Source organism: Rousettus aegyptiacus, unplaced genomic scaffold (assembly GCF_014176215.1).
Source record: "Rousettus aegyptiacus isolate mRouAeg1 unplaced genomic scaffold, mRouAeg1.p scaffold_m13_p_1, whole genome shotgun sequence".
Lineage (NCBI taxonomy): Eukaryota > Metazoa > Chordata > Mammalia > Chiroptera > Pteropodidae > Rousettus > Rousettus aegyptiacus.
In genome coordinates this window covers 53573980-53589931 of record NW_023416284.1, presented here as the reverse complement: position 1 = coordinate 53589931, position 15952 = coordinate 53573980, and the positions used below count along the sequence as shown (strand labels likewise).

The 15952-nt window shown below is 36.3% G+C and overlaps 1 protein-coding gene across 1 annotated transcript in view; it reads right to left on the bottom strand.

Moving 5' to 3' along the window:
* Window positions 1–15952, bottom strand: part of GIPC2 (GIPC PDZ domain containing family member 2) — a 67602-nt gene that overhangs the window by 27212 nt on the left and 24438 nt on the right. Inside the window, exons 2-3 of the mRNA XM_016151014.2 lie at window positions 15360–15545; window positions 7081–7261 (exon numbers count right to left, since the gene is read on the bottom strand). Coding sequence (XP_016006500.2) covers window positions 7081–7261; window positions 15360–15545 — 367 coding nt within the window. The remainder of the gene's footprint in view (window positions 1–7080; window positions 7262–15359; window positions 15546–15952) is intronic.

The window sequence follows — 15952 nt, the reverse complement described above, 5'->3', positions numbered from 1 at the left end:
GTCATTTTCTCTTACTGTTCTGAGTACCTAGGTCTACTTCCATGGCTTCACATTACATTCACGCTCCACTGAACAAGTTTTAAGTCAATGATGGAATACATATATGACGGCGATCTCATAAAATTAAAATGAAACTGAAAATTTTCTATCACCTAGCGATACCATATCCATCCTAACTTTGTAACAGAAGACATTACACAAATACCATTGTGTTACAGCTGCCTACAGTAATCACTACAGTAACAGGCTGTACAAGGTTATAGAGTAGGAGCTGTAAGGGTTCAGAATTTGTCACCCCAAAATATGTCTATTTAGCATAAGGATTATTTTAGGCTCGTTAATTTTAAGGAACAGCAGACCTGGGAGAAGCTCTGAAAACCAAGCAGAAGTTACCCTTTGTAAAATACATTTACATTTGTAAAGCAAATCTTCATTTGTAAGGGTGCCCCCAAGCAGTACCACAATGAGGGAGGGTGTGTGACCTTATCTCTAGAAACTCTTATCAATGCAGAAGACAATCAGAGGACTTAAATCTTCATAACCTTATCCTTGTTTATAGAGCTTTTCCCTGTCACCTCCCATAACCTCCCATAAGGAACTCTCCAGACTCCCAATATCTTCCTCAGTCTTGAACTAAAGATGGTATTTAAGGCAAGTTATTCAGTTTTCCTGGGTCTTGGTATACAGGAGGTATAAATGTTATTAAACTTTTTTTTGTTTCTTTCTCCTATGAATCTGTCTTCTATAACAGGGAAGTCTCAGACAAGAACCCAGAAGGGCAGACAAAAAATTGTTTCTTCCCCTATAGAGCAATAGGCTATATACACTATATAGCCTCAGTGTGAAATAGAATATACCATCTAGTTTTAAATAAGTGTGCACTGATGTTTGCACAACTATGAAACTGATACGGGATATCACTTGTAAAATTCTTAATCTTTTAGCAGGAAATGAAATGAGACATCTCTTGCAGAGTTCTTCATATTTTTAGTAAACCTATTTTTCTTTCTTCTTTTCTTTGGGAAAAAGGCCTTCTCCCTCATATCCTGATAACTGACCTGAAACTGGTGACTCAGATCCCCTGGTCATTAATACGGGTCATAGGCCCATTGTAAGCAGATATGACGTTAGACCAGACAGGGCCCTAAGAGTCGGAGAGGGGAGGGGACTTTAAGCAAAGGTCTCTTTTACTCTAATAAACATACGATCAAGCCTGTTTCCCTTTACTCACTTAATAGGCAAATCAATACTAGAAAATTAATAGATATAGGACTTCCTATTAATTTTAATAATAAGTTCATATCTTCTTTTCCTTGTCTTGAGGCAGCACTTCAGAAGGAAACCAAAGACCACACCCTGACTAAGGCAGAAAGGGAAAGAGCTCCATGAAACCCTGATGGGCAGGGACTACAACCCTCCTCAGCAGGAAGCAAATACAGAAGAGACCTCTCATCCCTTAACATCCATACTAATAATAAGGAGGTTCATGGCTCTTAGAAAAGAGTTAGGCAAGAAAGTTAGTTAGAGGGGTTTGGGTCTGCCTGCAAAGACACTGAATTCATCCTATTCTAGGAGTTTGCCCTAGTTTGCCCACTAAGCAAGCCAGAAGGCATTTTGGGGCTAAAAGCAACTCATAGAAAGAAACATGTGAGCAGGAAATTGGGTACTAGTTTCAACCAGTAACTTGCACCTGCTCAATAAAGACCCTAATTTACCTAAGTGTCATTATACTATCATTATAATATAATGCATATGCCCAGAAGTTCGTTAACAACGCTACAACAGACAATTCTGGGAACCAACAGCACAGAAAGCAAATGATGAATCACTGAGTCCTGTCAATCTTAGTTGTCAATCAAAGAAGCCCACTCCTCTACAAAAAGTAACCACCCACAGCAAATAAGGATAAAAACCCCAAAGGCTTTGTTACCAGGCCTCTGAGCCATGCTTCTCTTGCTCAGGCTCGCTTCCACATCTGGAATTGTACTTTCTCTTCTAATAAAGCTTTTCTTTTCTGCTGTATTTCTGTGTCTTGCTCAATTCTTTGTCTGAGACATCACGAACCTGTACAATGTGCCAGGAAAAGATTCCCACTCTCCAGTAACAAAATCACCTAATGACACATTTCTCAGAATGTGTCCCTGTATTCATAAATCTCATACCCTTGGCCCCAATTCTCAACACCCACTTACCTCTTACATATTCCCAAGTGAACTGTCCCACAGATTTCAAACTCAAGGTTCAAAATTGTACTATAAGCCCAGTCTCTTCTCTATCTCTTCACCCAAGCCACAAATCTGTGGGTCATCATTTGCAATTTCTTTTCATTTACCTCTATATCCAACAGGTTACCAATTATACCTTCCTAATATTCAGTGGTATGCAGGTAATAAACATTTAACAATCAGCTCTCCTGGATAAAAAAGAAGAAGAAGAAGAAGAAGAAGAAGCCCTGACTTAAGGCACCTGCCTATTTCTGTGATGTAAACACCCCACCAAATGTCAAGCAACCAAACTGATGTCTCTGAATATGCATTTGGGAAGTGATGTGCACAAATGGCTCCAACACATCACTACTTGTTCCTCAGAACCATTTCTTATCTCCATGTCTATCGGTACTGCCCTAATTCAGGATTTCCTCTCTCCCCTTAACAAACAACAGAATCTTCATAGACTTCCTGACCTCTGTCTCATAACCTACCCCTCCATTTGACACAGCCTCCAAAATATCTTTCTAAAATCCAAGTGTCATCATGTTACTCCCTTGCTAAAACCCCTTCATTCATTCTCCATTGCCCACTCTTTATCTTCATAATAAAGCCCTTGATAATTTGGTCTTTACGGACTCTTGAGCTTCATTTCTTGCCACGTCACCATCTATAACTTCTATTCCAATCACAATGACATATATCCTATTCCCAGATATATGATACTGCTCCATACCCCTGCACCTTTGCTTTATTCTGTCCCCACTCCCTAGGACAGCCTGTCCCAATTTGTTCACTGAACAAGCCTCTTTGCAGATCAGCTCAAATACCTTCTCCAGGAAGCTTTTCCTAAATTTTTTAAGTAGACTTGATGTCTCCCACTTTTCAAACTCCAGTAAGTTTCAGTACCTCTCACATCCTTCACTGAATTCATTTCTTTTTATATTCATCTCTTCCCACTAGAAATGAACTTCTTGAAGGCAAAAGCTGGACCTTATTCATGGATATACCAAGCATGTGGTATGATAATACGATATATACAGTAGGCTCACAATAAACAGTGACTATTATCCCAACAACTAGCACCAAAGATCAAAATATTCTAATTACCCAAACATAAAACACCATATCTTCTTGCCATCTGCTCAAGGCCAGAGGACTAAGATACTCAACCTGTACCTTCCAGATTGTTAGTGAGCCCAAGATCTACTGCCACTGTGCTTCGGGTACTCTTCTAGTTATAATGGATACTAAAAAAAGAAATTACACTGTATTTTCTTTTTTCTTTTTGGCCTCTGTATTACTTTCCTAGGGCTGCCATGACAAAGCAATACCTGGCTTAAACAACAGAAGTGTATTTTCTTATAGTTCTAGAGGCTAGAAGTCCGAGATCAAGCTGTCGCCAGGGTTGCTTTCTTCTGAAGCTTCTCTCCTTTGCTTACGGATGGCTGTCCTCATGCTTACGTGGTTTTCTCCCTCTATATGTCTCTATGTCCAAGTTTCCTCTTCTTTTAAGTATATCAGTCATATTCAATCAGGGCCCACATTCGTGACCTCATTTTAACTTAATTACTTCTTTAAAGATCCTATCTCTAAATACAGTCATATCCTGAAGTATTGGAGATTAGGACTCCAACCTATTAATTTTAGAGAGACAGAAATCAGTCCATAACAGCCTCCTACTAGATAGTGAGCTTCTCAGAAAACAGGAGCTAGACCTTAGTCTGTCTTCTTTTTTAGTATCCATTATAACTAGAAGAGTACCTGAAACACAGTAGATTCTCAAATTATTTGTGGGATACATAAATGAAAGACCTTCCCAGAAATATTATCCATATCTGTGGAGTATGGCCCCTTCCAAATCTGGTGACCATCACCAAGAAGAATACGGCTTTACTCCTCCCCTGAAAGGAAGCTTTGACGCTGTCATGATCTCTAGATCGTCCATTGCCAAGCAGCCATTTTTACAGCAGCCAATGCCTAGCAGAAAAATAAAATTTTAAGACAGACACCTAAAGCCAACTACAAAATGCCCTCCTTCCTCTAGACTTATTCTGCTACACCCAGCCTGGCAGCATCATGCACACCTAGCATCAGATTCAAAGTCAAGAGAAAACTAACACTGCTCTGCCTAAAGAACAAGGTGTAACAGCTTAGGAGAAAAGATAAAATGAGCATCCACCTTTTTCAACCCAAAAGGAAACTTCCCCTTCACCGTTCTGTTGATTTTGGTGGGCCCATCAATCATGCAGCTTGCCTTCCTCACTACCAAGGTGGGCATGTGACCCAATCAGTTCTCCACTCTCTCCCAGGAATTTGAATCCTGAATGGAGCAACATAAGACATAAAATAATTGGAAGGAGTCAATTAAGCAAGTATCATGAAAGGTTCCTGGTTCACACATCCTTGAAACAACCTTGGTTCCTGACCTTCCCAAGGCTTAATCAACAGCCTTGTTTTTGTTTCTGAGACCTATCTGATAGTCTTTCCAAAAATATGCCTGTTTCTTAAATTAGATAGTGCTCATTCTTTAGCTCTCAAAAAATCTTGACACATACAATGACCCCCAGAAGTGGAATGTGGCTAGTGGTGGACCTAAATATGGAAATAGAAACAGGCAGCGAGGATTCGCTATCCAGAGCCGAGAAGTTGTGCATATCATCCTTGTTATGCCACTGCAAAGCACCAACTACATGACACAGCCCACATGCTTTTGTTGGCTAATTCTTTAAGGAAGATGGTAGGAAAATATTGTGTGTGGCCATTTCTGGTAAAAATGCCCCAAATGACTAAGCTTCAGCCAAGACAGCCTATCTGAATCAGAGAAGAGCAAATTCTACCTCACCTAGACTGGTCCTTTCTCCTGATAGGAATCCTAGATGACAGAAAGTCAGACAACTATGAAAGACTATGAAATTTAAATCAATGCATCAATGATAATGCTGGAAAAGCACAGGAAGGATGGAAACAGAGCAAAAGATAAGATTGGAACCTAGAGAACTGGGACATACCTGGTCGCCCACATTCCGCCTGATGTATACTTTCTCCATGGCTATGGGCTAGGTGCAGGGATGAAGTCAGAGGATGAAGAACAAACTAGTGTTGCCTTTATCCCAGAGGCAAAAAGATAAGCAGCAAAATTAAGGGTCCAGAGGCAAGGGCCAACCCACAGAGTGCAAAACTCATATAGACCAGCAGACTTAAGTTGCATTAAGCTGCCATAGAAACCTTAGAAAATAAAAACCTTTCATTACTCCAGGTATCCTAAACCACAGCACCACCAGAATTTGAGATGCTGAAATTTCCCTCATTAGGAAAATTCTACCCAGTGTCCTTCTCAAATCTGTCCATGGAATTCATATGAGGCAACAGAGAGCAGTGGTAGGCAAGCACATAAGGCAATGAAGTACACAGACCACTTTCACATGTGTCAGGAACTGAAGGGGAAAAAAATCTGATCACAGAGCAGTAATAGCTAAATATAATGATCTCTGTAACATCCAAACTAATATCTAAGTTAAGGAGTATCAGCAACTTTCTGCTACAGGGAAAAATAAGAAAAGATTAGCTCCAGAAAACATGATTATGTAATAGAGATAAATGCAGAAAGGAAATTATATATATTGAGTTGCTCTAAAAGAATGACTTTGATTTACAAAGAGTCTAACTCAAGTAAGAATATGTCTTTCAAACTACCTACATTCTATTGGTTTATAAGCTATGATACCTGAGACATTGGTTACCAAACAAAGCCACTTCAAAGGAGCTTCTGGGTAGAAATCCGAGAGCGGACCCACCTTCCTCTGTGAAAAGTGAGCTCAGTTGCTGCAATGCATCATGCAGCATCATGGTATCTATAGCAGTAGCTCTTAGAATGATCCTTCCAAGAGCAGCCCTGGCATATAGCATTCTTTTCTTACATCTTGGAACTCTGCCTCAAGTAGTATAACCTACATGGTATTTCTATTAAATGGCACAGAATCACTTGGAAGCAGAGAAGAATTGCCAATTCCATATGTCTAGGCTTTGCTAACGGAAGGGGAAATGTAATTCTCCAGACCCACCGTGTTTTCCCATCACTGTCATCAACTGCCCTGACCCACTAGAGGCAAACTACAAGGAATATTCATGTTCTATGAGCAAACAAAAGAAGATAAAGTGGGTGGGGTCACGGATGAAGAAGGGCAGGCCCAGAATGACTCTGAAGATATTTTAACACTGATGAACACTAGGCCATCATTTGGCTTATTAAAATAGTGCTGGATAGTGAGAGAAGCTGGCACATTTTCCTGTAGATGAGATGGCCCCGGGGGGTTGAACAAGAGTTGGAACACAGCTGCCATGGCTAAAACCAAGCAAGTACAGATGTCACACCAAAGTAATTTCATATCATCCCATGCTGCCAATTCGAAATGCCAATGGAGGAAAAGTATTGAAGGAAGTCTTTAAAATAGACTAGATAACCATTTTAAATACCAATTTCGTGTGTAACTAAAGTTTTTGCTGTTGAGGTCCATGAACGACAGTTGTTACAGTTTAGAGAACTCAATAAAAATCTTTCTGCTCAGCAAGATGAACACAATACAATGTGTTGTTGTTAGAGTTTGGAACGGCCATATCAAATTCAAAGTCACTAGACATTAAATTCCCAATTCCAAATGTCTTTTTTAGAAAATGTTTTTCTAGGTGATTTATTTCTCCTTCAGTAGTTGTTTTCCTTATGAGTAGTTCTGTATATTATTTCTTATGTTCATAACCGATATACTAAAAGCACATGGCACCACACTGTAATAAGTTACTGTAGTAACTTATTTCTCTTAGAAAGATAAGACAGGGGAAGGGAACATTTCACACACTCACGAAACCAACTTACCAAATGTCTTCTTAGGTTCTATTAACTTCATGGTAAAGATTTCCTCTTTATTCAACTCCTTTAGCTTCTTAGCAACATCAAAGTGACGCCACCCAATAACATTTTCTCCATTTATGGATTCAATATGATCACCCACACAGATTGTTTTAACTGAGTCAATTATGGTGCCCTCTTTAATTCTCTGAAAGAAAATTAAGGGTAACACTTAATAAAAAGAGCTGTTTAACATTACCTTTCATATTCTTGAAATATTATATGCAATATATAGTAACAATGTAGTTTAATGCTCAAAGTTGGAAGAGCAAACAACAAAAGACAACCATTTTACCTCTAATCATTCTTCTTCTTCTTCCTCATCATTCAGAATTCAGCTCCATCACAGTCACCACTTCCTCTGAGAAGCTTTTCCTACACCTCCCGCAAGCTGCTCCCACAAGATTGAGTATGGTACTACTCTCACGCTTCTATAGTACTTTTTGCTATACATGCTGAGCTCTAAGCTAAGCACTTTACATTCACTATCTCATTCAATTTTAATAATCTTAATGAAAGTCTCATGTCATGGATCGGGAAAACTGAGGTTAGGAAGATCAAGAAATCTGCCAAGTTCAACATAACGACACTGCAGTTGTTCATTTACCTCTCAGTCTCCAATACTGAACTACAATATCCTTGAGAAATAAGGTGGTCTTATTCACCATTGTATGCCCTGTACCTAGCACAATGCTCACAGGGAAAAGTTCCTCCATAAATGATTGTTGAATCGTTTCAATAAGAGACCCATTACACAAGAACAGAGCTTGAGCTTTTTCTACTGGCTACGTTTTTTTAAACCATAGTTATAGATGCAGAAAACTCAAGACTTGGTACAACCTTAGTTAAGAAAAACTTTTACCTTGTAAGAGACAATTGTGGTTACTCTTTGGGGAGCCAGTAAGAATGATTTTATACTATCATTTTTCATTTATATATTTTAGGTGAGGAGAACATAAGGCTCAAGGAGAAATTTCAAATGGTCTTTCTTAAACCTACCTTGCTTGTGAACATCTATATTGCAGTCTTAAAAAGAGGCCTAAGACTCCCAAAGATAGCATTAGGAATATCTGAAAGGATTTAGGGACAGACACTCCAGATAACTGCATAGGGAATAACACTGCAAAGGATGTACAAGCTTCTCCACAGAGATAAGAAATGGAGCAAAATGAAGGCCACAATCTGCCTCCAGTATCACAAATTCTTCATGGGAATGATAAGATAGAAATATAAGAGACTGCTGCTATGTGGCAGCAGGCTAACTGATCTCTGTGTCCACATGTTAAAAGAAAAACTGATCTCATGTACCCCAGCATCTCCATAACAACGCCATAAGAAAAAAATATATAAAAGACTAAACTCGGAAAGTTGGGCATTTTAAAATTTTATTACTAATATGCCAAAACTCACAATAGGTTTCTTTTTCACCCCAAAACTTTAAGAACACTGCTATATTCATTGTAATAGCGTTAATACACCTTATGCAAATGACACAAAATGCCAATTCAAACACAATTATTATTTATCATTACAAATAGTTAATTATAAAGCAAAGAAACCAGCAATTGCATAATCTAAATAGCATTGTTTATTATGTCCAATTAAGCTACAGAAACAAACAACGGTAATCACGCATAGAAACATAAACAAGATTAAACAGAACACTAGAGTCCAAAGAAACAAAGAAAAAAAATTCTGCCACCTAACCATTCTTAAGCCATTAGAAAATGTGAAAATCTACATCTCTGACTTTTTTCTTAATTTTTATTATAAGCTATTTCTTGACACATTCTGAATGTATTTTTTCTTTGATCAACTACACCATACGAATTTGTTTCACATATTATTTTAAGACTTATTGTCATAATTTTATTTAAAATAAGCATTATATAAAACTAATTTAATGAAAGACTTTAAAGACATGTAAGAATCTTACCAGTAAATTAAAGGGCAGAGTAACAGAAATCTAGGGTTGCCTGGGGCTGTAAGTAGCCATAGGATTCACCAGAAGGGAGCCCAGACAGAGGGAAGAAAGGCAATTATCACAGGTCGGTGGGCAGCAAGATGAGAATCCAGGTGGGCAAGAGAAAAGTCAAAGCATATGTAATCATTGGGGGCAGCAGAGAAGGATCTGGGATGAAAAGACAGGAAAATCGACATAAGAAACATGGAGAAGAGCACCAAAAGGAGAACCAGATATAGAAACGAAGTAGAAGACATTGATTATATATTTTGTGGGTTACCTGAGCTGTAGCTTCCTAATTAGATAAGATAAAGGATGAGGTAGCAATTGAGACAAATTTCTGAAATCTAATATATTTTGATAATCATACCATAACTTGATAGAGATTAATAATATTGCTAAAAGTGCTACTCAGGCACAAAAGACTAGGAAGAAAAAAAAAGAGGTATTAATTCTTTACTTATATTTATTAAATCACTTAATATCATTTTCTATAACACTTAGAACTTTCATCTGACTTTGGAGCTCGATGCTGAAAGAGGCAAAAAAAAGACATTAAATATTTTTTAGAAGATAGGATTTACAACATTATTAAATGCAGAGGTTCCCAACCATTTCACACCATTATTATAGTACCTTCCATTATTCCATCCTGTATTTACAGAACTCTGTCTTCTCATCACAGATATCAGCAGAATTCAGAGTGGCATCCCACCCTCCTCAAAGTCTTAAGCATCAGATTCAAGGTTGTTTCAGCTAAATGCCCCACTGCCAGGGTCAGCAGCTTTGAGATTTGTGCTGCTGACTCTCTCAACACTGTCCTCAAACCTTGTTCATAATAACAAAGTAACATTCATATAACAATTGTAAATAATTATTTCATTTAGTCTTCACAACAAGCCTAGGAAGGGTATATTTAATATTCCATTAGTTAATGAGGAAATCAAAGCACAGTAAAACATAGCTTAACCAAAATAGCATAGCTAATAACAACAGAATTGAAATGAAAGTGGTATAATTAAAACTTGATGCTCTTTCCACAAAATGCTCAGAATCAGACAAATCTAACTAACTTAAGATCAAAAGCTAGTTTTAAAAAAAAGAAAAGAAATAAAAGTTAGATGCCCCCCAGAGCAGAGTTTTGGAGTATAGCTGTCCAAAAGGATCTATCACTTTGGTAATCATTTTGCAATATATAGTGTAGTAAATCAACACATTGTACACCTTAATTTACATGTCAATTAAGTTTAATAACATGATGTATCAACATTATATGTCAATTATATCTCAATAAAGCTGGTGGAGAAAATGACCTATATCACCTTAGAACTCTGAAATCTCTTTTTTTACAACCCCTATCTTTCCTTATTGTTGCTTACTTCTACTAAAGCTGTTCTTCATCTATAGCAGGGCCTCCAGATCTCAATCCTTATCTATTTTCTCAGATCACCACTTCTATTCTGGCTTACACTCCTCTTGTCAAAGATCCTAGCTTCCATCCTAGAATCCTCTACTCATTTGAACTCATACATTTCCAGCCTTGCTGGATGATTAAATAATCACAATGCTAGAAATATATAAGTATCATATTTTTCAGAATGAAAATTAGGCTAAAATGTAATTAGCTTAGTTCTACTAAAAGTAAAAGTACTCCAAATCAAAAAGATTTCTACAAGAGGAAATTCTGAGAATGACAGTTTTGTGGTTATTTGTAAATTACTTAATTCTAAATGAATTGTTTTTTAAGTCAATTTAGCCTCATTTCTTAATTACATGATATGAGCCCTTATTTTTATTTTGAATCAAAGTATAAGTCTCTTAAACTAGGAATCAGCAAACAATGGTTCATACAGCCACTTGTTTTTATACAGTTGATGAGTTATGAGTGATTTTTACCTTTATAAATGCTTAGGGGGAGGGGGAATGAATAGTGTGACGTGAAAAATATACTAAGCTCAAATTACAGTGTACATAAATAACGACACCGTTTTCCTGGATGACACCTATGCTCATTATTTAAGCATTGTATATAACTATTTCTGTGCTACAATGGCTGCGTTGAGTACGTGCAACAATGATTGGATAACCCTAAATTATAATGAAGCCTAAAATACTTACTCTCTGGCCCTTCATAGAAAATGTTTGTCAATACCAGTTTTAAAATGGAATTTATAGATTTTGTTACTTAAGTATACTCTGAATTTTCTAATTGAGTTATATATATACTTTTGCCTGGAAAATGTTGAAACTTGGGTAGTAAAATCATAAATGTTTAAGTCTGTTGTTTTTTTACCGAAAAGTTTCATCTGTTAGAATCATGCAGAACGAATACATTTCTCTGCGACTGATCTCATCTCCTAATTATGTGATGATAGTTATTATTACTATTAAGCTATTAATTACGAGTACTGTAAAACATTTTATGTGTCATCATTTTATACCCAAAGAGTCCTATAAAGTAGGTACTAATATTCCTGTTTGCAAGAAGGCATAACAAGTTTAATGAGTTGTCCAAGTTCACATTCACACACAAGTGGTTGAATCAGCACAAAGCAGACTTGTTTGCTTCTAAAGCCCATGCTCCTATGCATCATACTGCACTGCCTTCCCAATCATGGAATCCTCCCTCTTTACCTTACCCTTGTCTGAATCACTACCACACTGTCCTACTCTTACTTTGACCTACCCTGACTTCAGCCACTGCTAAAAGCATACAAGTACTCACTTAAGCAGCACATAACCTAAAAGTGGAACTATACAGAGAAGATATACACATCATCCTTGTGCAGGGACCATACTAACCTCTATTTCTATTTTTTTCCTGCTTATCTTGGCAAAAAGAAACACTGGAATGATAAGCCAGAAATTGATTACTTCTAAGGAATGTGGGAAATGAGTAATGAGATAGAAGTTATAAGGGAAGGACTGACACATCTCTGGATATGTCTTTTAACATAATTTTGACTTTTGAATCATATTAATATTTTACAAAGTTGGAAAAATTTTAAGTCAACAAGAAGGAGGGGGAAAACTCAAACTTAATTCAGGGAAGCAACTGGATTCAACAGTATTTCAAATGAAGAACAATCATGGGTTGGGGGTGGGGCAGGAGAAAATCTATTCCAAGTAACTCTCAAATAGAATACTATGAATCTATACATACATTTTGTTTAAAGATGAAAAAAATTCATAAAAATCATGAATTCTTAATAGGTTTTATTTTTCATGTATGAATATAGTAATTCTACAACTATTTTGTGTATATTATAGAACTAAGTAAACTGAAATTTCAATGATTTTGAAAAGTAAATATTTTAAGGGGGAAGCCAAGAAGAATCCTGTGGCAGGATTAGAATTTGAGGCATAATTATAAATTTATAATTTCTAAAATACATGTTTTCTAACCCTACACTGAAAAGACCTAGAAATAATGACACTCTAGTAGCAATGATTGAGTACAACTAACATCCAGCTCTTGATTTTGAAATAACCAGTCCTCACTAAAAAGACAAGAGCTCCTTAAAGAAATGGTTGATTCCAGACTTGGGGAAAAGAAAATAATAAGATGGACCTAGAACATCTTGTTGTGCTAGAAAGGATGGAACTGCTAAAACGATGGGAGTAATGTCACAAGGATACAGAAGCTGGCTGAAAGGGACTCCTGCAGGCCACATCTCAGAAAATTTGAGCATTGACTATAACTCAATGAATAAAATAAGAAATTATGGGGCCATGCTGATAACAGATAAGCAAATAAATATGAGGAGTGTTTTTTTTTTTTTTACAATACAATGTTTTAAAGAAATATATAAGGAATTATGGAATTAGAAAAGTCACCATTTTGCAAGCATTATAGTAAGGACTGATTTAGATAAGACTCACCAATAGATGTGAAATTCATGGGATACAAGTAAGACTCACCAATAGATGTGAAATTCATGGGATACAAGTAAGAGAACAACTTTGCATTGAATAAGACTGAAGACTCTACTTTAGACAAGTGACAAAAATTAACATCATAAATAATGAGACAAACCAATATAATGTACCTTCTGATCTAGTACACTGAGAAGGACACATCGCTTATCTAATTTCCCTGCCAAAAATGCATAACCTGTTTTTCAACATAAGAAAAAATCTGAAAAGCCCAAACTGAGGGATATTCTATAAAATGCTGAGGAACTTTTCTAGATTAAAGATAACTAAAAAGCCATGACAACTAAATGAAATACATGATCCTATATTAGACCTATACGAGGGGGAAAAAAAATGCTATAGAGGACACTATTAAGACAACAGATAAAAATTCAATACAGACACATTAGATTAATTTAAAAGCATTATACCACTGACTTTCTGAATTTCATAGTTGTACTACAGTTATATATGAGAATATCTTTGTTCTAAGTAACTACATTCTGAAGTATTAATGAATAAAGTGATAATATATGCAATCCACCGTTTCAAATGATTCAGGGAAAATTACATATATGTATGTGCGTATATATATATACACACACACAATATGTGTATGTGAGAGAACAATAAAGCAAATATGGCATATGGTAAAAACTGGAGATCTGAGTAACAAGGTTTTATGAGAATTCTTTGTGTTGTTACAGTCTTTCAGTAATGTTGAAAGTATCTCCCCCTCAACTGTTTAAAAATCCTATCACCGCATGCACAGTATAATAATATTCATTTCTCTTCTAAGTTGAACTATATATTGGCGGTTTGGCTTATGCACCACTTCTCTTTACCACCATGCTCTGTCTCTACTGGACTAGTGACTTGTACTCTGAGGAAGGCACATTTGACGAGGCATTAAAAAAAATAGAAACACAAGCTCTGACCATCAGAGACTAAGATCTAAAATATCCATGCATATTTGCAAAACTTCCAAGCCCTTCCCTGCTGACATTAGAAAGGCATTGCTGCGTGTGCCTCATGTCCTGAGCTTCCCCCAGATAATCCCACATGACTTTCCCAACTCAAAGATTTTCCATTTGGTCACCCACTCAACCTTCAGCACAGTCATATCTTTTGCAGAGCTAAAAATAGTCATTCGATCAAATGCGAAGTTAAATAAGGTATTATTTACAATTAAGAAGATAGCTTCCTTAATACCATTTTTTAAAAATTACAATGCATTGGCAAATCAAGGATTTGAGTAAAATAAAGGCATGAAAACATGCTCTGTTGCATGAACTTTATCTTTATTCTTAGCTCAATGGGTAGGACTGCCAGCTCTGGAGTCAGATCTCTTGGATTCAAATCCTGAATTTGTCCAGCTGCAAAACTTTGAGCAAGCTGCTTAAACCTCCTGATCCTGTTTTCTACATCTGTAAAATTGAGGTTAATAGTAGAGCCTACCCACAGATGAATCTCAGACATTATCTTAAACAAAAGAAGCCAAAAACAGGAGCATATGTAATGTATGATTCCACTTACATGAAGTTCCAGAACAAGCAAAACTATGGCATTAAGACCACAACAGTGGCTACTTTCATGGGGAAAAGTATTGACTAGGAAAAACACAAGGAGTCTTCTGGGTGGTGGAAATTAAAATTTCCTTGCTCTGAGTGGTGGTTACACAGGTGTAAGTAAACATTAATTAAACTGTATATTAAAATTTTATTAAACCTCAACAAAAAAGTAAATAAAAAGAAAAAACATAGGATCGACCAAATAGAATTGTTGTGAGGACTGAATGTGAAAATGTATGCAAAGTACCTGTCCACAATAGGCATTCAATATAAGTCAGGGTTATTACAACTACTCCTCAATTCCTATAGTTTTTCATACCATTTTGTACTTCCTTCTCTTGTATTTGCAGCTCTACATTGCTCTCTTTGTATTACATAAAGGAATTATGTAGTTTATACAAATTGAAGAGCATTTTTAAAGAAATAAATAAGGTGGTCAAAAATAAGTATACTTGAAAATAACACTAAATCAATGGAAATCAGCTTGGAAGTCATCAGGTGTTAATGAGCTACAGCTACAGGAAAGTTCGTATGGATAATGAGGCACCAGGGCAAGGTTGTCAGTAAGTTCTAAATTCTAGAGGAAGTTTAAACTGAACAGAAGAAAAGGAAAGGGTAAACAAAAACTGATGTCTTTGAAACATTTTTTACATTTTTTAAACAAAACATTACCAATCTATTTATCTATCCCTGCTGAACCAGCTCTCACTCTGAAGATCATTTCCAACTTTGTTTGACCTGGAAGATTTTCTTAAATGTTTCCCTCAGTTAGGTCACAGTTATTTTTTAAGACTTACCTTTATAAAAGCATAGCCAACACCATTATCTGTAATGGTGAGACCAAGTAAATCCTCAGATTTATACACATTCACTTCTTTTTCGATCCCTTTCACATGTGCAAATATGAAATCTTCAAGACCTATCTGTGCTCCTAAGAGTCTTTCCATGTCAGGTTTAGGTGTGTTTAAAGTGCAATATAAGATCTGCAAAGAGAAAAAAATATTTTAGTTTCCATCAGGAAAACATTCTGGTCATTAGTTTACTGAATAAACGCTTGAGTGAAATAGTCCTTAATTTGATATAAGAAGTTACATCGGTAACATTAGGTAATATGTATTGTTTGTATAGGCCAGACTCTGTGCTAAGCAATTTATATCCATTATTTTATTTAATCCTCATAATAACTTTATAAATTCATTATCATCTCCATATTACAGATGAGGATATTGAGTGAGAGTAAATAATTTACCTAAGGTTACTTGTCAGAGCCAGGATTCCAGTTCAGGTCTCACCAATTTCCAAGTGGTTTAAACTCGCTACCTCCCATTTACAAGGCTGAAATCAAAGGTTGTGCTCCCAAAGGCAAAGTCATAATATGTACACCACAATG